Source organism: Tursiops truncatus, chromosome 20, assembly GCF_011762595.2.
Source record: "Tursiops truncatus isolate mTurTru1 chromosome 20, mTurTru1.mat.Y, whole genome shotgun sequence".
NCBI classification, from domain to species: domain Eukaryota; kingdom Metazoa; phylum Chordata; class Mammalia; order Artiodactyla; family Delphinidae; genus Tursiops; species Tursiops truncatus.
The window spans coordinates 36,942,695-36,970,036 of record NC_047053.1 but is presented as its reverse complement, the minus strand read 5'-3'; the positions used below and the strand labels follow the sequence as shown (position 1 = coordinate 36,970,036).

The following is a 27,342-nucleotide window of genomic DNA, read 5'->3' as shown; positions in this document are numbered from 1 at the left end:
CTCTGTGCCTCATCTGGTAGCCTGTGAGCAACTCAGCTGCCTGAATCTTTGTCATCTTTCTGACCTTCTTGCTCTGCCTGGCACATAGGAAATGTGCCAAGTCATTGTTTACAAATGAATAAACAAATATTTATTTCCAGTTTCCCCATCTGCATTCGTGTCAGGCATGCGTAGACATGATCCCTTGAGCCATCTTTGACAAGTCCTTTTAGGATCCCCCCCTACTCGATCACTGAGACCTGCTTTTCATTCAAAAAGTACTGCCAGTTCCAGACCCATTGCCCATGAATTGTCAAACACTGAACATATTAGGCAACTGTCTGGGATTCATTCCAGCCATCTAGGAGTTTAAAAAAACCTGGTGGGAGATACAAAACACATACATAGAGAATAAAAAGACTAGCTAGTGGGAACATCAGTGATTATCCCCAGGGTAAGAAGACATGACAGAACTACAGGGTAGGTTATGGGATAGGAGGGGCAAAGAAATTATGAAGTACATATTTTATCTCAATACATTTATGTTTCTTCTGCCAGTTGATGAGTTGCCCTTGAAGTAAAACAAAGACGAAACAAAACAGACTAGCTAGTGTTTATTTAGTACTTACTTTGTGCCATGCACTCTTCTGAACACCTTAAAAATTCATTGACTTATTTAATCCCCAACAACCCTATGAGGCAGGTACTCTTTTATCCCCATTTTACAGGTGAGGACACCAGTGCTCAGATGAGTTGCTTGGCTTTAGAGCCGGGATTCAAATCCGTGTTGCCTGACTCCAGAGCTTGTGCTCTTAACCATTATGTTATACTGCCTTTCAGGAAAATGAGCTTGCCAGAATATTCTAGTCACCACTGATCTTCTTGCTTAGACCTCTTTAAGCTCTTATGTAGTCTGCCTTTCACAGTCAGTTCCCTCCAACCCCCAGGAGTTTTTTATTGTTTGAATAACAGAACACACAAAACCAGGCAGAGAAGTCTCCAAGGAAATGATGGTTGTGTTTCACTGTTATTTGTCCCTTGGTTCTTCATCTTCTAAGCACTTATTACAGTTTCTTTTAAGGCTGTTAGACATGTATTTTGATTATAAATACAGTCCAACTGTGAATAAATAACTGTATTGTCTTTTTACACCCATCCCCCATGTTCCTTTAAATAGAAAAAAGTGCTCAATATCTCTTAATAGCCTATTTGGCCATGGTTGTCTCACCTGTGATTTAAAAATACATTGTATCTTGATCTTCCAAAATCCTTCTTGAATTACAGCTTATTCTGTTAAAGAAATTCTGGGAAAGAAGTCATTGATATTGTTGATAGTCTCCAAAAGGTGAGGGTGGTAACTGAGTTGAAGGCACCTGGGAGGGATCTTCAGCAAACCGAGGACCATTGGGAAACTACACAGAGGCAGATCTTGTCAGTAAGATACCAGCTCCTCCAATTAACCCTAGGAGAATGCCACCAGTCACAGCTGACCCAACAACTGTGGCCACTGGTCCCTTTTGGCTGCCAGTGTGACTCCTGTGAAGGCTGCACTTGTGACAGAATTCCAGAGGTCTTTCTAACATGCACCATCCAGCAAAGAATCATGGAAAACAGACCTCCCCAAACTGCAAAGCCACCTCCCAACTGTGGAGGCCTGCTTTCTTTTTTTTTTTTTTTTTTGGCGGTATGCAGACCTCTCACTGTTGTGGCCTCTCCCGTTGCGGAGCACAGGCTCCAGACGTGCAAGCTCAGTGGCCATGGCTCACGGGCCTAGCCGCTCCGCGGCGTGTGGGATCTTCCCAGACTGGGGCACGAACCCGTGTCCCCTGCATCGGCAGGCGTACTCTCAACCACTGCGCCACTAGAGAAGCCCGGAGGCCTGGTTTTAATAGCTGTCAAACTCCCACGTAGTCTCTGGTTTACTCCCACTGGAGAATGGTGAAAACCTTTAATTGCATAAAAGACACTACTACCTGTGGTACCCATCATAAAGGCCCCACCACAGTCTTCCACATAGTTCTCCGGGGCACGGCTCTCACTCTTGCTCCTCCATCTTGACCCCAGTGGTGTGAGTGAGGTTGGGTAAGCTGGGTGGAGCCTGACCCCTGTGGCCCACAATCAATTCTTTTTTTTTTTTAATAAATTTATTTATTTATAGCTGCACTGAGTCTTTGTTGCTGCACTCAGGCTTTCTCCAGTTGCGTTGAGCAGGGGTTACTCTTCGTTGTGGTGCATGGGCCTCTCATTGTGGAGGCTTCTCCCGTTGGGAAGCACAGGCTCCAGGCACGCGGGCTTCAGCAGTTGTGGCACACGGGCTCAGTTGCTCCGCAGCATGTGGGATCTTCCTGGACCAGGGCTCAAACCCGTGTCCCCTGCATTGGCAGGCGGATTCTTAACCACTGCGCCACCAGGGAAGCCCCACAATCAATTCTTAATCATAGACTATAGTGTTTCTCAAGCCAATCCTTATAATAGGAAAAGAAATCTGAAGGGTTAGACCCTCTATTATTGGTTTAAATTATTTTTATTAAAAATATATGCAAAGATATAACTAGGAAGGTATTATTTATGCTCATAGTTGTTATATAATCTTAAACAAAAATAAATATACAAAATTTAAAAGTCATAGTCAAAAACCATTGCACCTAATGTTATAGATAATATTGTTTCGATGAACCTACTTTGCTACTTGTAGTGTGAATGTGATATTGGCTGCTCCAACACATGCTCTTATGAATGAATTCAGCACACCTTTACTGTCTGTTGTGTGAAGGCTCAATTTTCTCACCACTTTTTTTCTCTTAGAACCACAGGAAAATATTTGGCATGATACTGTGACATAATTTGGCTTCCCTCTTTTGGCTTGAAAGCATAACTTGTTATTGCTGGTCTTTTCTCATTATCCCCTCGAATGTAGTATATTACCACTGGTGCCAAGGTGACAATAAGCACCAAAACACACAGTAAACACAACTGCATATGTGGTCACTGAAATCGTTTTGGTGATGAGCTGATCCAGAACATGCATGTTAGCTCTTTCAGACTATCCTCGAAATGAAAGCACAACATAAAGACTTTGTAAAGGAGACTTGAGAAACCCTGAGCAAAAGATCCATGCCACAGGCTGAGGAACTTTTTTTTCCTCAGAAATTGCTTTAGGTGTGTGGAAATGATCTCTCTCCTAAAATGTAAACTCCATGACAGCAATTACCGTTTCTTCCCAAGTGCCCCATGGAGTGTGGTGTTTAGCCCTTGCTAAGGGGCCTGTAGAATGAGTCCAGTTCTGACCAGCTGTGCCTTTTTTTTTTTTTAAAGTTTGGCCACGCCTTGAGGCCTGCAGGATCCTTGTTCCCTGACCAGCAATGATCAAACCTGCACCCTTGGCAGTGAGAGCATGGAGTCCTAACCACTGGGCCGCCAGGGGATTCCCCCAGCTGTGCTTATCTATCCCTCATGTTCAGGTTTTGTGTGTAGGTTTGAGAAGTCTACATTTTCTTTGACTGTATTTTTTTTTTTCTTCAACTAGGAAAAAGGAAGAAAAATTGGACTGGATGTACCAGGGTCCTGGTGGGATGGTGAACCGTGATGAGTACTTGCTGGGGCGTCCCATTGACAAATACGTTTTTGAGAAGATGGAGGAGAAGGAGGCAGGCTGTTCTTCTGAGACAGGACTCCTCCCAGGCTCTATCTTTGCCCCATCAGGTGCCAATTCCCTTCTTGACATGGCCAGCAAAATCCGGGAGGATCCGCTCTTCATCATCAGGTACTGATGAGCGGCTGAGAAGGGGGTTTTTATTACAGAGATGCTTAGCAGAGATGTTATCTCACCTCTCGCTTTGCAGTTGGTTTCCTGTTGGCTTTTGTCTGCCATGTAAAAGGATTTGTCTCCATTTGGGCTTCTGATGTTGAAAAGGAGGCTCTATTAAGGGTGCCTGAACTAGGCTGTTTGGGAAGAGATTGGTAAATGTACCAGGCCAGACCAAATTTATTCACTTACCTTTGGCGCTTAAACAAAAATAAGAGGTAGAAGCAAGGTGAGAAAGACTGGCAGCTTCTTAGAAATTGGGGGATATGTGTAGAGTTGGCTGGGGGGTTGAATAGGCCTTTTCCCCTCCCCTCTACCCCTCCCTTTTGTTTGTTTTTTGCAGCAGAACCCTTTGAAAAGAAACTTTAGAATTTTATTTAACCCTGATATGTAACAGATCAAGTAGAGTTGCATTTTGGGTGTTAAATGAAATCATGTGGTGCGTTTTTTTTGTTTTTGTTTTTAATTTTCATTATTTTATTTCAAGTGTGTAAGGTTGAACATTAAAAAATGTTTATTTCTTATTTACATTTCTTTTGAAAATTCTTTTAAAGTTATCTATATATTACAGATATATATTTATATGTAAATATTTTCTCCCATTTTGTTAGCGTCTTAATTAATTAATTGTAGTAAAATATACATAACATAAAATTTACCATCTTAACTTTTTTTTTCTTTTTTTTTTCAAGTTCCTTAAACTCACCAGCGTACAAATGTGAGCAGGCACTCTTCCCACACTCACATTGTATCATGAGTACATGTTTGGGTTTTTTTTAATAAATTTATTTATTTTTGGCTGCATTGGGTCTTCACTGCTGCACATGGGCTTTCTCTAGTTGTGGCGAGCGGGGGCTACTCTTCATTGCGGTGTGCGTGCTTTTCATTGCGGTGGCTTCTTTTGTTTCGAAGCACAGGCCCTAGAGCGCATGGGCTTCAGTAGTTGTGCCGCGTGGGCTCAGTAGTTGTGGCTCGTGGGGTCTAGAGCACAGGCTCAGTAGTTGTGGTGCACAGGCTTAGTTGCTCCGTGGCATGTGGCATCTTCCTGGACCAGGGCTCGAACCCATGTCACCTGCATTGGCAGGCAGATTCTTAACCACTGCGCCGCCACGGAAGTCCCATTTTAACTATTTTTAAGTGTACATTTCAGTGGCAGTAAGTATATTCACAGCATTGTGCAACCATCACCACTACCTATCCTTCTCCAGAACTTTTTCATCTTCACAACTGAAACCTTATACTCATTAAACAGTAAGTCCCCATTCTCTCCTCTTCCCAGCTCCTGGCAGCCACTTCTACTTTCTGTCCCTATGAATGTAACTACTGTAGTTACCCATATAAGTGGAATCATATGGTATTTGTCCTTTTGTGACTGACCTATTTCACTCAGCATAATGTCATCAAGGTTCATTTGTGTTACAGCATGTGTCAGAATTTCCTTCTTTTTAAAAACTGTGGTAAAATACACATGACATAAAATTTACCATTTTAACCATTTTAAGTATATATATAATTCAGTAGTAAGGGTATCCAAATTGTTGTGCAACCAACCTCCAGAAGTTTTTCATCTTGCATAACTGAAAATCTGTATCCATTAAGCAACAACTCTTCATTTCCTTTTCCCCCCAGCCCCTGGGAACAACTATTGTACTTTACATTTCTATGAGTCGGACTATTCTGAACCTCATAAAAGTTGAAATCTTTCAATATTTGTTTTTTTGTGACTGGCTTATTTTACTTAGCATAATGTCCTCAAGGTTCATGCATGTTGTAGCATGTATCAAAATTTCCTTCCTTTTTAAGGCTGAATAATATTCCATTGCATGTGTATACCACATTTTTTAATCCATTCATCTGTCGTGCACATTTGGGTTATTTCCACCTTTTGGTTATTGTGAATAATGCTACTATGAACATTGGTGTACAAATATTGTGCATATTATTTTATAAACTCCTTTTTATCACCTAGTCATATATATGGGACATTTTTCTGTGTTGCTGACTATACTTCTGTCACATCATTTTTAGTATCTATATTGTATGGATATACCATAATTTATTTATTTATTTTAAAACTTTTTTTTTGACACCTTCCCTTTCTTTTTTTTTGTTTTGTTTTTTAAATTTTTTATTTATTTATTTTTGGTTGCATCAGGTCTTAGTTGCGACACGCAGGATCTTTCATTGTGGTGCGTGGGCTCTCTAGCTGTGGTGTGTGGGCTTAGTTGCCCCAGCATGTGGGATCTTAGTTCCCTGACCAGTGATTGAACCTGCATCCCCTGCATTGGAAGGCGGATTCTTAACCACTGGCCCACCAGGGAAGTCTCTACCATAATTTATTAATATTCTCCTGTTGGATCCCTAACTTGTTTCCAAGTTTTCATTGTTATAACATGAACACCTTTTTAGTGACCTTCCTTGATTATATCCTTTCAGTAACAAATTCTTGAGGAAGCATTTGTAAGACTAAAGAGTTTGTGAGTATGTACAGGCTGTGATAAATGTTGCCGAATTGTCCTCCGGGAAGGTTGACCAGTTTACCCTCCTATGAACCCTATGTGAGAGTAAGACTTCTTGAAAGAGGTATCCATTCTGTTTATTTCCCAGGGGTTATCATGCTAAACAGTGGAGGTAGTATTGAAATGTTGCATACGTTTGATACACAAGATGGCATACATTTACTTGACCAGTTGGGAAGCCCTGAGCATGAAGCTTAATAAGCAACAGACCAAACTCACTTTCTTGCACAACAGGGAACCAGTGTGAGCTTTCCCCACAATAGTCAATCCCTTATGCAGATTTGGGAAAGATTTCTGGCTTCCACACAATCATGCAGATTGCACCATGGGGCCTGTCTGCCTGCACTGAGAAAAAAGATTGCTGTATAGAATTATGGAGAGTAGAATGAATGGTTTAATCCCCTTTTGCGAAAGAAAGAATCATGATTTTTATAACTTCTCTTTAGGAAGAAAGAAGAAGAGAAAAAAAGAGAGGTATTGAATAATCCTGTGAAAATGAAGAAAATCAAAGAATTGGTAAGTAGTACATCAAATAAGCATCAAGAGCTGCTTAACATGAAAACTCCTCTCCATTTACTCTTACGAGAGGGAAAGCAGCATGGCTTTAAACATTTTTGTCTTTTAGAGACCTTCTCCTGGTGATTTTGTGCAATCTTAACATATAAAGCTTAATTATGCTTGATTTTTCTCTTTTATGTCTTTTGGTTGGAAAAACAGCATGTTATATCATTCTTCCAGAAAAAGAGGGGTATTGGGATATGCCTGTAGAAAGCATGATCATGCAGTGTGTTCAGGAGATCAGGTGGTATCAAGCCTTTAGGGCCCATTCATCACTCATGTGACATATTATGTGATTGTTCCTTGGATTAGTTGGTAAGGAAAATTTAAAGATTGATCTTGTGGTCCCTGATTACTGTCAGCAGAGTTGCAGTCTTTTGACAAATGGGAATTCCTAAGCAGTGGTTCTGGGGACTGTTTGAAAACACAGATTCCCAGCCCCACCCACCAGAGAGTCTGTTCAGTAGTCTAGGGGTGTTTGTGCACAACCAGGGTCCAGACCCTCCACTCTTGTCGACAGGGGACGTCTGATCATGTCCTGGACCCCTGTAGACCCTGAGGCCTGGAGGCAGGTAGTTTACACATGACCCTGTCCCCTCAGAGGGACTGACAGGGGTCCCAGTAATCTTGCGCGGTTATGTTCTGGGCATTTTCTAGTTGCAAATGAGTCTGGAAAAAAAGGAGAAGAAGAAAAAGAAGGAGAAGAAAAAGAAGCACAAGAAACATAAGCACAGAAGCTCAGGCAGCGATCGTTGCAGCAGCGAGGATGAGCACGGCCGGGAGAGGTGAGTGTGTGGAACGGCGTCCTGCACCTGGATTCACTCACTCATTCATTCCACAGATACGAACTGAATACTTGCTCCGGGCCAGGAGCCACCAGGTTTGGGGGTTCAGTGGAGAACACTTGCACACCGGCCCTCTGCCCCCAGAGCTGGCCAGCTAGCACTTGAGTTCCCGGAGGAGTTGGCGAAACCCCCAGGGGAGCTGGCTGTAGCTGTGTCAGTCTTAGGTCAGACGTCCTGGATACGACTTTCATCTCAGCTCTTGATTCCTGCAAGACTTACGTGGGTTTTATGGAGGCTTTTTTTTTTTTTTTTTCCCCAAATGCATTAATGGGCCCATCTGGACCTGTTCTGTGTGTCTCCGTTGCGGGAGCCGCCAATGCTGTCTCTGCTGACTCACTCGTAGTCCCTAGAATAGCAGCACGAGGTGAGAGGAGAATGTGCTCGGGCGCTGGGGCTGAAAAGCAAGGCCCACGGTTTTTCTCAGTAAAAACATGACTGTGCTGATGCATCTTCCCGCAAAGCTAGAGAAACACACTCCCATGTGAGAGCCGGGAGGTGGGAGAGGTCACGTTTGAAACAGGAAGCACGTCTCAGCACAAGAGCTGTAAACTGGACCTTTAGGCATTTTCTTTTTCAATGAATATGTGTTTTAATCTCTTAGATCTCAAAAGAAGATGGCAAATTCTTCCCCTGTTTTGTCCAAAGTCCCTGGATATGGCTTACAGGTAAGGATATGGGCTTCTCAAAGGGAGTGACTGTGGGACTGGAACGTGCCAACCTGGGTACCTTTTTGGACACAGAGCATGTTTAGCCGCCAATCAGACGTGCGGAAAGAAGGGAGTTTGGGCAGCACAGACTGGAGAACAGGCCCATTCCTTATCCCTGAGCCTCTGACTATGGCTGAGGGCCCTCTGAGCAGAGAGGCTAAACTACCAGTGGGCATTTAGGCATTCCGTCCATCCCTCTGCATATAACTTACATGAAATGCGTACATGTTAAGGGTTGATGACTTTCTGATTAATGTACATCCCTCTGGATTCCTTTTTTCCCCTGAGTATGTTTAACCTGAGGTCCTGTCCTCCGTGTTCTGCCTCCTGCTCCTCCTTCGGCTGTAGCAAAGAGCCAAGCCAATTTAGGTGGTTGGGTGATACATCCTTCTAGGGCGTTCTGAGGATAACTTTCCTCAGTTTATACAGCTCTCAGTGATAACTGTGTGATGGGATCGGTATACCCAGTTGGCTCCTTACAGAACCTCAGTGCTTACTCATTTTCTTGTTTCACTGCATCTTCTCCTGAGCTGCTAGATTTTCCTATGAATAACTTTTCTTCCTTTCCTTGATGATATAGGTCAGGAACTCTGACCATAGCCAGGGACTGCAGGGTCCTCTGACAGCTGAGCAAAAGCGAGTGCGTGGGTTGAAGAATTACTCCAGGTCCAGAAGCTCCTCTCCCTCACCTCCCAGACATGGCAGCAAGAAGAGCACCAGAGAAGCAGGGTCTCGGGACAGGAGGTCTCGATCCCCGGGCAGAAGGTCACGGTCCCCAAGGCCAAGCAAACCGTGAGTATGGGAATTCAGCGGGAAATAACCTGTGTATGTGGGGGCCTGGTTACAGCTGGTATTTGCTTTTAGCGATGTCTGTTCATCAGCTCTTCCAAATGTCTTTGCTTTGTTATTATCTTTACTTTTTTTTTTAATGTAAAGCTCAGACCCCTAGAACTACATATTTATATATGTGGAATCTCTAGAGTGAGATTAATATCAAATCTTATGTATCCTTATGCCTTTGTTTTTCTTCCACTTCTTCCCTCTATTTTCTTCAATTTGGATTATAGTTCTAAAACTGTTAGCTTTTCTTCCATCATTTGAGGGACATGATACAAGCCACTGTATTGAAAAAGCTCTTCTCCTCTCTGCCCTCTGTGTCTGTTACAGGCACAACTCTAAGGTAAATAGGAGAGACAGAGGCCGAAGTAAGAGCCTATCACCTAAAAAAGACATCTACCAAAGGCGGCATGGTCATGGGTACACCAGGTGAGTCAAGAGCCCAGTAGGTTAACTTCAGACTTTCAGGCCTGAGTCTTGGAATGGCTCAGACCAGGGCAAGTGGATAATCTATATCACCTTTTTTGCCCACCCCTCTTTTATTCATCTTGGTCAACTTTTAACCATCTGCCCTGCCTCCAACCCCATGCGAGTCACATTGAAAGGACAAAGTAAATAGTTTTGAACTATTGAACTAATGACCAATTCACTAAGTGATTGTCTCTCAACACCTGTAAACATGTTATTCTCACAGAGATTTCTACAGGAAGCTTTTCTTAAGAGTGTGCTCCTTTCTTGAGGCATCAGCTGAAAGGGAGGCAGGAAGGTGGTCTCCTTGAGGGCAGACACCCTAAGATAAACTCTGTGTTTGAGTTGGGTGTGGTGTGGGTCAGACAGAACATGGGTGTGCAGTCATGGGACCTGAGGGGAGTTGGCTGTGCCCATGAAAGGCTGTCCCTAGGGGTCTCGATTGCTCTTAGAAGTTTAGATGAGGGAATTCCCTCGCAGTCCAGTGGTTACGACTCGGCGCTTTCACTGCCGTGGGCTCCAGTTCAATCCCTGGTCAAGGAACGAAGATCTCATAAAAAAAAAAAGTTTAGTTGACTTGGGCAACTTTTGTGTATTTCCTTTAACTGCCTCCCCCAGTTGGCTGCACATTAGAATCACCTGGAAAGCTTAAAGAAAAACCAAAATCCTAATCAATCCCTTGTTGCACCCCAGCCCTATTACATCACAATCTCTGGGGATGGGCCCAGACATCAGTATTTTTAAAGGATCCCAGTAGTTCCAGTGCACAACCAGCACTGAGAACCACTGAGAGTTCCTAACAACCTCTTTTATTCAGTATGCTGTTAGAAGAGAGGCAAACCCTAAAGTCCCTTTTAACTTTTAATTGCCTGGTTCCCTAAGTTTAAGGTTTCATTTTCACTGGCAACTTTCCGAAATACCCATGTACCTATTTCGCTGCCTTCCCAGAGAGGGAGGGTATATTATGCATAATTTAATCTTTTATTGGTGACACTGGGTCAGTTCTTCTGCTGTAATTCATGCTGTTCTTAGGGATGGATGCTCATGAGTGTTTTTTTTTTTTTTGATGTATTTTAAGGCTCTTGGTCAGCGCAAGGTCTGCTTTTTCAGATCCCGCTTTGTTTTTCTGTCTCTTTTGCCATCTGCCATCACTTAAATTTGTCTCACTTTGTCAGCCTTTCTTATCGCCCTTAGAATCTTTGTTGAATTTTGTGGTTTAAAATGAGTTAGAATAAACAACAAGGTCCTACTGTATAGGACCAATAGACCAATACTTCAATAAAGTTTTTTTTTTAAATAAATCTATTTATTATTTTTGGCTACGTTGAGTCTTCGATGCTGTGTGCGGGCTTTCTCTAGTTGCAGCTAGTAGGGGCTACTCTTCATTGCGGTGTGCGGACTTCTCATTGCGGTGGCTTCTCTTGTTGTGGAGCACGGGCTTTAGGCATGTGGGCTTCAGTAGTTGTGGCACTTGGGCTCAGTAGTTGCGGCTCACGGGCTCCAGAGCTCAGGCTCAGTAGTTGTGGCACATGGGCTTAGTTGCTCCGCGGCATGTGGGATCTTCCCGGACCAAGGCTTGAACCTGTGTCCCCTACATTGGCAGGCAGATTCCTAACCACCGTGCCACCAGGGAAGTCCCAGTAAAATTTTTAAAAATAAATAAATAAATAAAGTGAGTTAGAGCCCTCAAGACTTTTGTCTTCCAGGAATGGAAACACAGAAACTTGAAAGCGTGGATTCTATGATATCTCTTTGTTTTGGTTTGGTGTTCCAGGGAGTTGAACACCAAAGATGTAACCAAGATGGTGCTGAATTAAGACAAAAGAAAAGTTATGGCTGTGAAACCTTTCTTAGCACTAGTTCCACGGTTTCTCAGATTGAGAGTCACTGGATATTTCCTCAAGGGCCTGAGAGTTCTGTAAGGATTTAAAATTTTTTGAGTTATCTTTTGTATGTATGTTTTGTTTTAATTAGTGATCTAAAACAACTTTTTGTCAGCTGAAGGATGAAGCTTTTCTTTAGCAGTGAGGCTCTCAATTTAAAGCGATTTTTACAGACTAAGACTTTTTTTTTTCTCTTAAGTTTTTCTTTGGGGGACTGAGGGATTCCACATTATTTTTCCATTGCTTTCAGTGCTTCCTAAATTTCTTACAGTCAACACAGCACTTTTAAAAAAAAATTATTCAAGTATAGTTGATTTGCAATGTTGTATTAATTTCTGCTGTACAGCAAAGTGATTCAGTTACACACACACACACACACACACACACACACACACACACACATGCACATTCTTCTTCATATTCTTTTCCATTATGGTTTATCACAGGATATTGAATACAGTTCCCTGTGTTATACAGTAGGACCTTGTTTATGCATTCTATATGTGATAGATATCACGATATCACAACACTTTTTAAAAAAATTTATTTAATTAATTTATTTTTGACTGCGTTGAGTCTTCCATGCTGTGCGTGGGCTTTCTCCAGTTGCAGCGAGAGGGGGCCACTCTTCATTGTGGTGTGCAGGCTTCTCATTATGGTGACCTATCTTGTTGCAGAGCATGGGCTCTAGGTGCGCGGGCTTCAGTAGTTGTGGCATGCAGGCTCAGTAGTTGTGGCTCGCAGGCTCCAGAGCACAGGCTCACTAGTTGTGGTACACGAGCTTAGCTGCTCTGTGGCATGCGGAATCTTCCTGGACCAGGACTCAAACCCACATCCCCTGCATTGGCAGGCAGATTCTCAGCCACTGTGCCACCAGGGAAGCCCCACAACACTTATAATTTTAAAAAATGTGTATGCTCAAAACAAACTAACAAAGATCACTACTATAAGGTCACACCCCAGAAGTGGCTAAAATTCCTTCTGTTGGGCTTGTAAATTGCCCAGAACAAAGGTGGCAATAGGAAATAGAAAATGGAGTTACTATTCTTGCATTAATTACTATTATTAAGGCACAATTTCTTTAATTGTTTTGATCAAATAATAGACACCTTTTTTTTTTTTTTTTTTTTTTGCGGTACGCGGACCTCTCCCGTTGTGGAGCACAGGCTCCGGACACACAGGCCCAGCGGCCATAGCTCACAGGCCCAGCCGCTCCGCGGCATGTGGGATCTTCCCGGACCGGGGCACGAACCCATGTTCCCTGCATTGGCAGGCGGACTCTCAACCACTGCGCCACGAGGGAAGCCCCAATAGACACCTTTTTTTAAAGTGTAGTTTATTTATAATATTATATCAGTTTCAGGTGTACAACATAGTGATTCAATATTTTTATAGATTATACTCCATTTAAAGTTATTATAAAATATTTGCTATATTCCCTGTGCAGTATAATATATCCTTGTATCATATTTATTTTATACATAGTAGTTTGTACCTCTTAGTCCCCTACTCTTATCTTGTTCCTCCTCCATCCCCCTCCCCACTGTTTACCACTAGTTTGTTCTCTACATCTGTGTGTCTGTTTTCTATTTTGTTATAGTCATTCATTTGTATCATTTTTTAGATTCCACATATAAGTAATAACATACAGTCTTTCTCTGTCTGAGTTATTTTACTAAGGATAATGTCCTCCAAGTCCATCCATGTTGTTGCAAATGGCAAAATTTTCATTCTTCTTTATGGCTGAGTAATATTCCATTATATACCACATCTTCTTTATCCAGTCTTCTGTTGATGGACACTTAGGTTGCTTCATATCTTGGCTATTATAAATAATGCTGCTATGAACATTGGGGTGCATGTATCTCTTCAAATTAGTGTTTTTATTTTCTCTGAATATATACTCAAGAATGGAATTGCTGGGAATTCCCTGGCAGTCCAGTGGTTAGGACTCTGTGCTTCCACTGCAGGGGGCACAGGTTCGATCCCTGGTCAGGGAACAAAGATCTTGCATGGCGTGGCAGAAAAAAAGAGTGGAATTGCTGGTTCATATGGTAGTTCTATGTTTACTTTTTTGAAGAACCTCCATACTGCTTTCCATAGTGGCTGCACTAATCTACATTCCCACCAGCAGGGTAAGTAGGGTTCCCTTTTCTCCACGTCCTCACTGACCTTTGTTATTTGTGGTCTTTTTGACACCAGCCATTCTTCAGGTGTGAGGTGATATCTCATTGTGGTTTTGGTTTCATTTCCCTGATGATTAGCAATGTTGAGCATCTTTTCATGTACATGTTGACTATAAGAAGACTAGCCAACATGCACAAGAAGATATAGAAGACTATATCTTCTTTGGAAAAATGTCTATTCAGGTCTCCTGCTCATTTTTTAATTGGGTTGTTTGTTCTGATATTGAGTTGTTTGAGCTGCTTATGTAATTTGGATATTAACTCTTTGTCAGTCATATCATTTGCAAATATATTTTTCCCATTCAGTAGGTTTTTTAAAAAATCAGTTGTATTTCTTTTTTTTTTAAAGTTAATTAATTTATTTATTTTTGGCTGCATTGGGTCTCCATAGCTGCGCACGGGCTTTCTCTAGTTGCAGCGAGCGGGGGCTACTCTCCATTGCGGTGTGCGGGCTTCTCACTGCAGTGGCTTCTCTTGCTGCAGAGCATGGGCTCTAGGCGTGTGGGCTCAGTACTTGTGGCATGCGGGCTCAGTAGTTGTGGCTTATGGGCTCTAGAGTGGAGGCTCAGTAGTTGTGGCACACGGGCTTAGATGCTGTGCGGCATGTGGGATCTTCCTGGACCAGGGTTCAAACCCATGTCCCCTGCATTGGCAGGTGGATTCTTAACCATTGCGCTACCAGGGAAGTCTCATTTTTTTTGTTTTGTTGATAGTTTCCTTTGCTGTGCAAAAGCTTTCAAGTTTAATCAGGTCCCATTTGTTTATTTTGGCTTTTGTTTCCTTTGTCTGAGGAGACAGATCTAAAAAAATAATTGCTGTGACTTATGTCAAAGAATGTTCTGCCTATGTTTCTTTTTTTATATATTATTTAAAAAAATATCTTTATTGGATTATAATTGCTTTACAATGTTGTGTTAGTTTCTGTTGTACAACAAAGTGAATCAGCTATAAGTGTACACATATTCCCATATCCCCTCCCTCTTGAGGCTTCCTCCCATCCTCCCTATCCCACCCCTCTAGGTCACCACAAAGCATCGAACTGATCTCCCTGTGCTGTGGAGCAGCTTCCCACTAGCCATCCATTTTACATTTGGTAGTGTATGTATGTCAGTGCTACTCTCTCACTTTGTCCCAGTTTCCCCTTCCCGCTCTGTGTCCTCAAGTCTGTTCTCTACATCTGCGTCTTTACTCCTGCCCTGCCACTAGGTTCATCAGTACCGGTTTTTTAGATTCCATATATGTGCGTTAGCATACAGTATTTGTTTTTCCCTTTCTGACTTACTTCACTTTGTATGGTAGACTCTGGGTCCATCCACCTCATTACAAATAACTCAATTTCATTCCTTTTTATGGCTGAGTAATATTCCATTGTATATATGTGCCACACCTTCTTTATCCATTCATCTGTCGATGGATGTTTAGGTTGCTTCCATGTCTTGGCAATTGTAAATAGTGCTGCAGTGAACATTGTGGTACATGTATCTTTTTGAATTATGGTTTTCTCAGGGTATTTGCCCAGGAGTGGGATTGCTGGGTCATATGGTAGTTCTATTTTTAGTTTTTTAAAAAACCTCCATACTGTTCTCCACAGTGGCTATATTAATTTACATTCCCACCAACAGTGCAGGAGGGTTCCCTTTTCTCCACCCCCTCTTCAGCATTTATTGTTTGTAGATTTTTTGATGATGGCCATTCCGACTGGTGTGAGGTGACCCGTGTCCCCTGCATTGGCCGGCAGACTCTCAACCACTGCGCCACCAGGGAAGCCCTCTCATTGTGGATTTGATTGCATTTCTCTAATGATTAGTGATGCTGAGCAGCTTTTCATGTGTTTGTTGGCAATCTGTATATCTTCTTTGGAGAAATGTCTATTTAGGTCTTCTGCCCATTTTTGGATTGGGTTGGGGTTTTTTGTTTGTTTTTGGTTTTTGTGTGTGTGTGTGTGTGGTACGCGGGCCTCTCACTGTTGTGGCCTCTCCCCTTGCGGAGCACAGGCTCCGGACGCGCAGGCTTAGCGGCCATGGCTCACGGGCCCAGCTGCTTCGCGGCATGTGGGATCCTCCTGGACCAGGGCACGAACCCATGTCCCCTGCATCGGCAGGCGGACTCTCAACCACTGTGCCACCGGGGAAGCCCCTGGGTTGTTTTTTTGATATTGAGCTGCATGAGCTGCTTGTAAATTCTGGAGATTAATCCTTTGTCAGTTGCTTCATATGCAAATATTTTCTCCCGTTCTGAGGGCTGTCTTTCTGTCTTGTTTATGGTTTCCTTTGCTGTGCAAAAGCTGTTAAGTTTTGTTAGGTCCCACTTGTTTATTTTTGATTTTATTTCCCTTAGTGTAGGAGGTGGGTCAGAGAAGATCTTGCTGTGATTTATGTCAAAGAGAGTTCTGCCTATGTTTTCCTCTAAGAGTTTTATAATGTCTGGCCTTACATTTAGGTCTTTAATCCATTTTGAGTTTGTTTTTGTGTATGGTTTTAGGAATTGTTCTAATTTCATTCTTTTACATGTAGCTGTCCAGTTTTCCCAGGTGCACTTATTGAAGAAGCTGTCTTTTCTCCATTGTATATTCTTGCCTCCTTTGTCAAAGATAAGGTGACCATATGTGTGTGGGTTTATCTCTGGGCTTTGTATCCTGTTCCATTGATCTATATTTCTGTTTTTGTGCCAGTACCATACTGTCTTGATTACTGTAGCTTTGTAGTATAGTCTGAAGTCAGGGAGCCTGATTCCTTCAGTGCCGTTTCTCTTTCTCAAGATTGCTTTGGCTATTAGGGTCTTTTGTGTTTCCATACAAATAGTAAAATTTTTTGTTCTAGTTCTGTGAAAAATGCCATTGGTAATGTGATAGGGATTGCACTGAATCTGTAGATTGCTTTGGGTAGTACAGTTATTTTCACATTGTTGATTCTTCCAATCCAAGAACATGGTATATCTTTGCATCTGTTTGTATCATCTTTGATTTCTTTCATCAGTGTCTTATAGTTTTCTGCATATAGGTCTTTTGCCTCCTTAGGTAGGTTTATTTGTAGGTATTTTATTCTTTTTGTTGCAGTGGTAAATGAGAGTGTTTCCTTGATTTCTCTTTCTGATTTTTTTGTTGCTAGTGTTTAGGAATGCAAGAGATTGCTGTGCATTAATTTTGTATCCTGCTACTTTACCAGATTCATTGATTAGCTCTAGTAGTTTTCTGGTGGCATCTTTAGGATTTTCTGTCTATAGTATCATGTCATCTGCAAACAGTGACATTTTTACTTCTTTTTCAATTTGGATTCCTTTTATTTCTTTTTCTTCTCTGACTGTTGTGGCTAAAACTTCCAAAACTATTTTGAATTATAGTGGTGTGAGTGGGCACCCTTGTCTTGCTCCTGATCTTAGAGGAAATGCTTTCAGTTTTTCACCATTGAGAATGATGTTGGCTGTGGGTTTGTCACATATGGCTTTTATTATGTTGAGGTAGGTTCCCTCTATGCCCACTTTCTGGAGAGTTTTTATCATAAATGGGTGTTGAATTTTGTCAAAAGCTTTCTCTGCGTCTACTGAGATGATCCTATGGTTTTTATCCTTCAGTTTGTTAATATGGTATGTCACATTGATTGATTTGCGTATATTGAAGAATCCTTGCATTCCTGAGATAAACCCCACTTGATCATGGGGTGCGATCCTTTTAATATGCTATTGGATTCTGTTTGCTAATATTTTGTTGAGGATTTTTGCATCTATGTTCATCAGTGATATTGGCCTGTAATTTTCTTTTTTTGTGACATCTTTGGGTTTGGTATCAGGGTGATGGTGGCCTCATAGACTGTGTTTTGGAGTATTCCTCCCTCTGCTACATTCTGGAAGAGTTTGAGAAGGATAGGTGTTAGCTTTTCTGTAAATGTTTGATAGAATTCGCCTGTGAAGCCATCGGGTCCTGGGCTTTTGTTTGTTGGAAGGTTTTGTGGTTTTTTTAAATAAATTTATTTATGTATTTGTTTTTTATTTGTGGCTGTGTTGGGTCTTCGTTGCTGTGCGTGGGCTTTCTCTAGCTGCAGCGAGTGGGGGCTACTCTTCGTTGCGGTGCATGGGCTTCTTATTGTGGCTTCTCTTGTTGCGGAGCACAAGCTCTAGGCATGTGGCCTTCAGTAGTTGTGGCTCGCGGGCTCTAGAGTGCAGGCTCAGTAGTTGTGGCGCACAGGCTTAGTTGCTCCACGGCATGTGGGATCTTCCAAGACCAGGGATCGAACCCATGTCCCCTGCATTGGCGGGCAGATTCTTATCCACTGCGCCACCAGGGAAGCCCCTGTTGGAAGGTTTTTAATCACAGTCTCAATTTCAGTGCTTGTGATTGGTCTGTTCATGTTTTCTGTTTCTTCCTGGTTCAGTCTTGGAAGGTTGTACTTTTCTAAGAATTTGTCCATTTCTTCCAGGATGTCCATTTTATTGGCATATAATTGCTTGTAGTAGTCTCTCATGATCCTTTGTATTTCTGCCGTGTCATTTGTTATTTTTCATTTCTAATTCTGTTGATTTGAGTCTTCTCCCTATTTTTCCTGATGAGTCTGGCTAATGGTTTATCAATTTTGTTTATCTTCTCAAAGAACCAGCTTTTAGTTTTATTGATCTTTGCTATTGTTTCCCTCATTTCATTTTCATTTATTTCTTATCTGATCTTTATGATTTTTTTCCTTCTGCTAACTTTGGAGGTTTTTTGTTCTTCTTTCTCTAATTGCTTTAGGTGTAAGCTTAGGTTGTTTATTTGAGATGTTTCTTGTTTCTTGAGGTAGGATTGTATTGCGATAAACTTCCCTCTTAGAACTGCTTTTGCTGCAGCCCATAGGTTTTGGGTTGTTTTGTTTTCATTGTCATTTGTTTGTAGGTGTTTTTTGATTTCCTCCTTGATTTCTTCAGTGATCTCTTGGTTGCTTAGTAGCATATTGTTTAATCTCCATGTGTTTGTATTTTTTACAGGTTTTTTTTCCTGTAATTGATATCTAGTCTCATAGCATTGTGGTCGGAAAAGATGCTTGATACGATTTCAGTTTTCTTAAATTTACCGAGGCTTGATTTGTGACCCAAGATGTGATCTGTCCTGGAGAATGTTATGTGTGCCCTTGAGAAGAAAGTGTATTCTGTTGTTTTTGGATGGAATGTCCTATAAATATCAATTAAGTCCATCTGGTCTATTGTGTCATTTAAAACTTGTGTTTCCTTCTTTATTTTCTGTTTGGATTATCTGTCTTTTGGTGTAAGTGGGGTGTTAAAGTCACCAACTATTATTGTGTTGCTGTTGAGTTCCCCTTTTATGGCTGTTAGCATTTGCCTTATTTATTGATGTGCTCCTATGTTGGGTTCATAGATATTTACAATTGTTATAGCTTCTTTTTGGAGTGATCCCTTGATGATTATATAGTGTCCTTCCTTGTCTCTTGTAATAGTCTTTATTTTAAAGTCTATTTTGTCTTATATGAGTATTGCTACTCCAGCTTTCTTTTGATTTCCATTTGCATGCAATATCTTTCTCCATCCCCTCACTTTCGGTCTGTATGTGTCCCTAGGTCTGAAGTGGGTCTCTTGTAGACAGCATATATATGGGTCTTGTTTTTGTATCCATTCAGCCTGTCTATGTCTTTTGGTTAGAGCATTTAATCCATTTACATTTAAGCCAGTTATCGATATGTATGTTCCTATTACCATTTTCTTAACTGTTTGGGTTTGTTATTGTAGGTCTTTTCCTTCTCTTGTGTTTCCTGCCTAGAGAAGTTCCTTTAGCATTTGTTGTAAAGCTGGTTTGGTGGTGCTGAATTCTCTCAACTCTTGCTTCTCTGTAAAGCTTTTAATTTCTCGATCAAATCTGAATGAGATCCTTGCTGGGTAGAGTAATCTTGGTTGTGGGTTTTGCCCTTTCATCACTTTAAATATATCTTGCCACTCCCTTCTGGCCTGTAGAGTTTCTGCTGAAAGAGCAGCTGTTAACCTTATGGGGATTCCCTTGTATGTTATTTGTTGCTTTTCCCTTGCTGCTTTTAATATTTTTTCTTTGTGTTTTTAGTTTTTGTTAGTTTGATTAATATGTGTCTTGGCGTGTTTCTCCTTGGCTTTAATCTTTGTGGGACTCTGTGCTTCCTGGACTTGATTGACTATTTCCTTTCCCATGTTGGGGAAGTTTTTAACCATAATCTCTTAAAATATTTTCTCAGACCCTTTCTTTTTTTCTTCTTTTTCTGGGATGCCTATAATTCGAATGTTGGTGCACTTAATGTTGTCCCAGAGGTCTCTGAGACTGGCCTCCATTCTTTTCATTATTTCTTTATTCTGCTGTGCAGCAGTTATTTCCACCATTCTATCTTCCAGCTCACATATCCGTTCTTCTGCCTCAGTTATTTTGCTATGGAGTCCTTCTGCAGTATTTTTAATTTCAGTTATTGTGTTGTTCATGACTGTTTGTTTGCTCTTTAGTTCTTCTAGGTCCTTGTTAAAGGTTTCTTACATTTTCTCTATTCTATTTCCAAGATTTTGGATCATCTTTACTATCATTACTCTGAATTCTTTTTCAGGTAGTTTGCCTATTTCCCCCTCATTTATTTGGTCTTGTGGGTTTTTATCTTGCTTCTTTGTCTGTACGATATTTCTCTGTCTTCTCATTTTGTCCAATTTACAGTATTTGATGTTTCCTTTCCTTAGGGTGCAGGGTTGTAGTTCCTCTTGCTCCTGTTCTCTGCCCCCGGTTGTGGGGTTGGTCCATTGTCTTGTGTAGGCCTCCTAATGGGAGGGCCTGGTGCCTGCGTTCTGGTGGGTGGAGCTGAGTCTTTTCCCTCTGCTGCGTAGGGCCGTGTCAGGTGGTGTGTTTTGGGGTGTCTGTGAGCTTAGTATGACTTTAGGTAGTCTCTGTGCTAATGGGTGGGTTTTTGTTCCTGTCTTGTTTGTTGTTTGGTGTGATGCATCCAGCACTGGGAGCAGCTGGTAGTTGGGTGGAGCCAGGTCCTTGGATTCATATAGAGGCCTCCGTGAGAGCTCTCGGCGATTAATCTCCCCTGGGGCCAGGAATTCTCTACTGGTCCAGCATCCTGGACTTGGTGCTCCCACTCCAGAATCCCAGGCCCGACTTGTGGTTGAAGGACCAAGACCCCACAAGTTGCTCATCCCAGCAATAAAGGGGATTAAAAAATAGACTAACAAAACCCCAGACAAATGGTAAACAGTAAAATCAAACAAACAGAAACAAGGAAACACACACACACACAAAAGAAACAAGAACAGAACTAAATAAATCAAATAGCAAGGTAACAACCAGACAAACAAAAGAACCCAAGAACGAAATCAAACAAGAAGAAAGCTGACAGAAGCCCCGAAACAAAACCAAAGCAGAGCACCAACCGAAGAATGAAGCAAAGAAACGAAACAAACCGACAATAAGTGATGTAAAAAAAAGAAGAGAGAGAAAGGGGAAAGAAGGCAGAACAACAGAAAAGCAGCGTAGAAACAGAAATACAAAACAATAAAATAGAAAATATATTAAAGAAAAAGACAAAACCCTGGAGAAATGGTAAAAACAAAATCAAACAAAAGCAGAAACACTCATGTAAAAGAAACAAAAACAGAGCCCAATAAAACAAAAAGCAGAAGAACCAGACAAAGAGAAGAACTCAAAAATGAAATCAAACAATTAGGATTAAAACTAACAAAAACACATGATCTAAAAACAAAACCAAAGCAGTGTGCCAGCTGAGGAGTAAAGCAAGGAAACAGAACAAACCGATAAAAGCGATTAAAAAATAATAATAATGAAAGAAAATAAAAAGGGAAAAAACACAGGACGACAGAAAAACAAAGTAGAAATGAAAAGATTCGAAAAAGAAAAAGAAAATGAGGAAGGAAAAAATAAGGGGAAAGAACACAGAACAGCAGAAGAGCAAAGTAAAAATAAAATTGGATAAAAAATAAAAATAAACAATAAAAATATGTAATAAAACATGGAGATCCCAAAAGACTGAAAAAAAACTAAAACAACAACAAACAAAAAAAGAAAAGAAAAAGAAACCAAAAAAAAAGCTAGAACCAACAACAGAATGAATCAAAACATAATAAAATTAATAGTAATAATTATGTTTCCCTGGGGTCTCTGCTGTAAGTGTCCTTGCACATGCCATGAGCCACAGCCCACCTCTGCCTCCCCAAGAGGCTCCTCTGCCTCTGGGCTGGTCTCTGGACCTGCTGTGGGCCCTGTGAGCACCACTCAGACTCTGATCTGGCCCAGTGCCTGTGTGTGCTTGCCCCCAAAGTCCACAGCTGCCAGAGCTAGACCGTTTTCATTTGTGGGAAACACTCATTGTCTACTCAGATATTCCATAGATGCAGGGTCTACCTAGCTGATCCTGGGGATTTAATCTGCAGCTTGTATGCTGATGGAAAGATTTTCAGTCTTCTTCCTTAGTTTCCCTGTCCCTGGGGTTCAGCTTTGGTTTTATCCCCACCTCTGTGTGTGGTCCACCCACAGGAGTCTGGTCCTGAGGCTGCCTTGGAGCTCTTGGGTCTGCCCCTGTGAGGATGGGGTACAGAGGTGGTCTGACTGCTTGGATCGCAGGAGCCCGGACAGTGCCAAATGCGCAGGGAAGCCGGCGGCCACGAGCGCACGAGATACGGCCCTAGTGAGGGCCTTTTCTGGCGCCCAGCATAAGGCACGTGAAGGCCAGCCCCGGCCGGGGTTTTTCTGGCATCCGGCAGTAGGCGTGTGAGGGCCAGCCCTGAGCGGGCTTCTTTTATTGTCATTGGCAGGCGCCGGCCGTGTGGGGAGATGGGGAGAGAGAGGTTACAGTAGTGGCTCCTCCCCATGCATGTGACTCAGCAGTAGCGCCTGCTTTCATGGCCGTCCAGTCTTCCTGCATAGGCATTTCCTGCTGCAGATTTCCTCCCTCTCATCCCCTCAGTTCATCTTCCCACATCCAGCAGCGGTTCTCACTCTGGGCCCGTTCTCCAATCCCCATGCACCAGCTCCCAGCCCCCTTGCACACCTGTGAACACATGTCCCAGTCTGGGGCACGCAGGCCCGCGGTATGGACCATCTGTGTATTTCTCACTCTGTCCCGTCTGCCACAGATTGGCCACTCCACCCTCTTCCAACAGCCTCAAATGCTTCCCTTCTGTCCCAATCAATTTTCCCGTCGGAGAGGGGGTTTCCCCGAATTCAGGACTATCTCCTCTGCTTCAGTTCCCCCGCCCCAGAGTGCAGGTCCCCATCCGCTTCCTTTCCTCCTCCTTCTCCCTTCTTTTTTTTCCATCCTACCCAGTTATGCAGGGATCTTTATAGTCCTTTCTGGCGTCCAAGGTCTTCTGCTAGTTTTCAGCCAGTGTTCTGTGAGAATTGTTGTATTTATAGATGTATTCCTCATGTATCCGTGGAGAGAGATGAACTCCACGTCCATAAAACTAGGAGTTTTATGGTTTCCTGTCTTACATTTAGGTCTTTAATCCATTTTGAGTTTATTTTTGTTATGTGATGTGAGAAAATGTTCTAATTTCATTCTTTTACATGTACCTGTCTGGTGTCATTCTCCTGTGTGGTTCAATTTCTCAGAAACTACTGGAGGGTCTACCTTCTAGAGGGTCTGCTGTAGATGTTTGGGAGAGTAGTCACAGGCTTCCCCGAGTCAGGCATGAGGACCCCAGAATGTCTTAATTGCTCCTTATACAGACCTTAAATTAGTCCCTTTGTTTTCAACCCTGTGCACCACCCTCCAAAGTGCTTGGTTCCTGCAGTCCCTGAACCTTTCCTGGGTTTTGCATTGTGAATATCTTGCTTCTGATCAGTATCAGGCACTTAGGATTCAGTTTCCTCTGATCTGTTAAAGTGGTTACTACTCCTTCATCCACTTCCATCTTCTGACAGTTTGTTCACATCTCTTATTTAGTGTTATTTCCTCTTCCATCTTCTTGTGCTTTTATGTATTTTAGTTAGTGGGGTGTTTGAAGGGGAGGCTTTTCGTTTCGCTATAGATAACTAAATGTCAAATTTTAGTATCTTAATTTTCTCAAAATTGGGCTCCCACTCCCTTATGGGACTCCGATAATTATTTTTCCTTTTAAAGGGGGATCAGTACATCACACAAATTTGAGAAGCAGTGCATTTGGATGTCTGACATTGGTAGTGATCGAGCTGGTTCATCACCTCCTCTTCTTGCTCTTCATTTGCAGTGAGTGCCAGGAAAGACCTACCTATTACTGTCCGAGGCTAAATTGAATTCTTCAGGCATCTTGCTTCTAGCTTAGTCCTAAAGTGGTATACTCATGCACTACGTCCATGAATTTCTAAGCACCTCTAGTGGGTAGGTGGCAGATGTTAACCGTTACATGGATGAACTTAGTCCCCTGTTTTATAAGTTGTTGAGCAAACAACTGGAATATAATTGCCATAGCCTGAGGCTCCTGATTAGTTCTCAGTTTATTTTTTGTATTTATTGTTTCAGAGTAATTACTCCCGAGATTATTGAGTGAGAGTATGGAATCCTTCACTAAAAGTCTTTGAAATTTGAGTGCAACCACCTGAACAAGATATTAGGAAGGAAGGAAACTCGTGCTGAGTGTGGCACTGGGCTGGGCATTTCCGAGAGAAGAGAGCCATGGGCTGGAGAACCTGGGGTCCTACTTGGTTTCTCTTCTCCCTGTGGTGTTTCTCTATTTGTTGTTTTTGCTGGGAGAGAAGTAGACCTTAGGGTGATTTTTGTGTTCAACAGAAAGCTCTCATCAGAGGAGCTAGAGCGAAAACGGCAAGAGATGATGGAAAACGCCAAGTGGCGGGAGGAAGAGAGGCTGAACATCCTCAAGAGGCACGCTAAGGACGATGAACGGGAGCAGAGGCTGGAAAAGCTAGACTCCCGGGATGGGAAGTTTATCCAGTGAGTGCATCATTTTCCTGCCTATCAGCTTTTGTGGCGATGGTCCCAAGGAGGCAGTTGGGCAACTGGTTCATTCATTGTGTTCCCAGTGTTTCTGTGTCGCTGCGGAGCTCAGCCCCCAGACACCATTGTTACTACTCCCAGCTTCTGGCCAGACAGTGGGACGTTTTTCATCTGAGGGGAGAAGTGAGTTGGTATTTTCAGTGAATCTCCTTGGCCTTCTCCTAAGAATTCATGGCTCAGGAAACCTTTTTCAAATGAAGCTTGGACTTACTTTCCAAAACAGATACATTTCCCTTATAAATTTATAAAAAATTGAGTTCCAGATGGAGTCACTCGAAAGTTATCTACATGGGCTTAAGAGAGCTTGTGCTTCTACAGCGGCTTTATGGCTAGCAACCTGTTTCTTCTTACTCTGCCAGATAGTTGACCAGTTGATAAGTGCATGTTACTTAACTTTCACCTGTCTTCTCTTCCCAGCCGCATGAAGCTAGAGAGTGCATCTACCTCCTCTCTGGAAGATCGGGTGAAGCGGAATATCTACTCTCTACAGAGAACCTCAGTAGCTCTGGAGAAGAACTTTATGAAAAGATGAAAGCCATCCCCTCTCTTGCTGGTTTTCCTGAAATTTCCAGGGAGGCTGCTGATCCCTTAAAAATTCTCTTTATAAGAGTTCAAATGGCTTCTTCCACAGATGTCAAACCACCACTGTTCAAAGTGACTCTCCTCTATGGATTCCAAAAACAGCCCACTTCTTTTGAGAACCAGTGTGACTTGCTCTATGGGACCCTCAGTAACTTGCTGGGTGCAGAGCAGGTCTTAACTGTTGTTAAATGGGTGAGCACTGGAACATCAAGGTGTGAGCACTCATCTTGCTCTGGAAGGAGGCTCCCTTATGCCTCTTCCCTCCACCTGTGTGAACAAACCTATTCTCCCACCGCAGAATAGACTGGACCTTTCAGAAACCTCTCTCCCCAGAGTCACCCAGATAGTTTGTGCTTACCAGGGTAAACGAACATTTACTTGATTTAGTAGATAATGTGACAGATGATGTCAGATTAGGGCAGAGCCAAGGGAGTGACAAAGAATCTGGAAGGGAAAACAATGCAAAAAAACCCCTAAATGAACTGTTGAACTATTTGGACTATCTTTCAAACTGTAAAGTATATTGTGTATATGTAGAAATGTGTAATTTTTACATGCTTTAAAAAAAAGTAGTTAGCTTTGTTAGAATATCTTGTTTGGTAAGTGACTTTACTATGTAATAGAACCACATTGTATCTTGTTATCCAGTAACACAGTAAGGCAGGTCAGCTTTTCTTTCCTCTTGGAATCTGGCTGGTTGTGGAGGGGCCTGGGTTTGTTGATAGGATCTAGGGTATCTCTCCATTTACACTGCTTACAGCCTCTGATGTGGGCAGTGCCGTGTTGAAGTCAAATGATTTTAGTAGTCAGGACCAAACTACCAGTATGCTCCCTGGCTCTTAAAAGAAAATATAATGGAAGCTGTTTATTTCATGGCTTCCCTTTTATCATGTAGTAATCTTATTACAATTCTAGATTTTCAGGAGTTGTTTGCTATTATTTTTTAGTCAGGTATTAAACAAAACAAAACAAAACAAAAAACCCAGACTCATGGGATCCATCTCCTTGTCTTTACCCCTTTCCCTTCTCTTTTATCAGAAGCCCTCCTTTGACCCAGGAAGTCCTAGGCACTCTTGACCCACACATTAGCTGGGCCAGTTCCTTGTTCTGCTCATTCCTAACTCTGCTTAAACTGAATTTGGATTTATATTTTTGAGCACTTATGATGCCAGACACTGTCATGCTTAAAACCCAGTCTTTCCCCAGAGAGAAAGTAACATACACTTGTTATGCATTTAATCACCTTATCCTGCTTCCCTATACTGGGGTTAATTATGTCTTTTATTTTATTAATCGGTAATAAAGGCTACATTTATTTTTGTAACTGTGCAAAAAGCCACCTGTGCTGAGTAACGAATTCCCATACAGAACAATATTGATCCGCAATTTGTGTCTAGTATAAAATGGAGAGCCTTAGTCTGCGAGGAATTATGTAACAAACCGTGGACAGTTTACTCAAAGATTTCATCGAGTGAGCCAGAGAGTAAGATGATTATAATTCTCTACCGAAGGATAGGTGTCTTACGGTGCCGGCCTGTCCCTTAACTGGACCCTTTGGCGGGAGGAGGTCGGCAGCCAGTGGGTGGGAGCGGGACCCATTCATAAAACCCAGGGCTCCCGGCTGGCTCCTCTCATTGGCCCTGGGGGGAGGAGGCGTGTCCTGCGGGTGGAGCGAGCCCCGGGGCCCAGGGGAGTGGGAAGATCCACGCCTGGGTGCAGCGAGGGGGCGTTTCTTTGCTTTCCCGGCAGGACTTTACCCCTCGCTGTGGTCCTCCTCTCTCCCCCGGGGTGGGGATGGTACGTCCCACCCTCCTCGCATTCCCGCCCCTCCGCCCCTCCTCCCCTCCGGAGCAGTGGCGCCGCCGCCATCTTGGCACGTCAGGTTGAGGAAAGAGCCAAACGCTAAATTTTGGGGCCCCGAACAGGGAGACCCTCCCGCGGTAGACAGCGAGACCTACCCAGCCCTCCTCCCCTCCCCGCTCGGCCGCGGGGCTCTGAGGCGCGCGGAGGCCGGCTCAGTTCCTGTCAGGCCCGGG

The 27,342-nt window shown here is 42.6% G+C and overlaps 1 protein-coding gene and 1 pseudogene across 2 annotated transcripts in view; one reads left to right on the top strand and one right to left on the bottom strand.

Annotated features, from left to right (window-relative positions):
* Positions 1–26,630, top strand: part of CWC25 (CWC25 spliceosome associated protein homolog) — a 33,202-nt gene extending 6,572 nt beyond the window's left edge. Inside the window, exons 3-11 of one of the 2 annotated variants that reach the window (XM_019924978.3) lie at positions 3,506–3,742; positions 6,750–6,819; positions 7,519–7,646; positions 8,308–8,371; positions 8,994–9,205; positions 9,581–9,679; positions 23,855–23,959; positions 24,500–24,661; positions 25,142–26,630. In XM_019924978.3, coding sequence (XP_019780537.1) covers positions 3,506–3,742; positions 6,750–6,819; positions 7,519–7,646; positions 8,308–8,371; positions 8,994–9,205; positions 9,581–9,679; positions 23,855–23,959; positions 24,500–24,661; positions 25,142–25,256 — 1,192 coding nt within the window. In that variant the 3' untranslated portion in view covers positions 25,257–26,630. The remainder of the gene's footprint in view (positions 1–3,505; positions 3,743–6,749; positions 6,820–7,518; positions 7,647–8,307; positions 8,372–8,993; positions 9,206–9,580; positions 9,680–23,854; positions 23,960–24,499; positions 24,662–25,141) is intronic. The other variant, XM_019924979.3, reaches the window with a different exon arrangement.
* LOC101331564 (mitochondrial import inner membrane translocase subunit Tim17-A-like) lies at positions 1,296–2,032 on the bottom strand (annotated as a pseudogene).
* Positions 26,631–27,342: the final 712 nt, after the last annotated feature.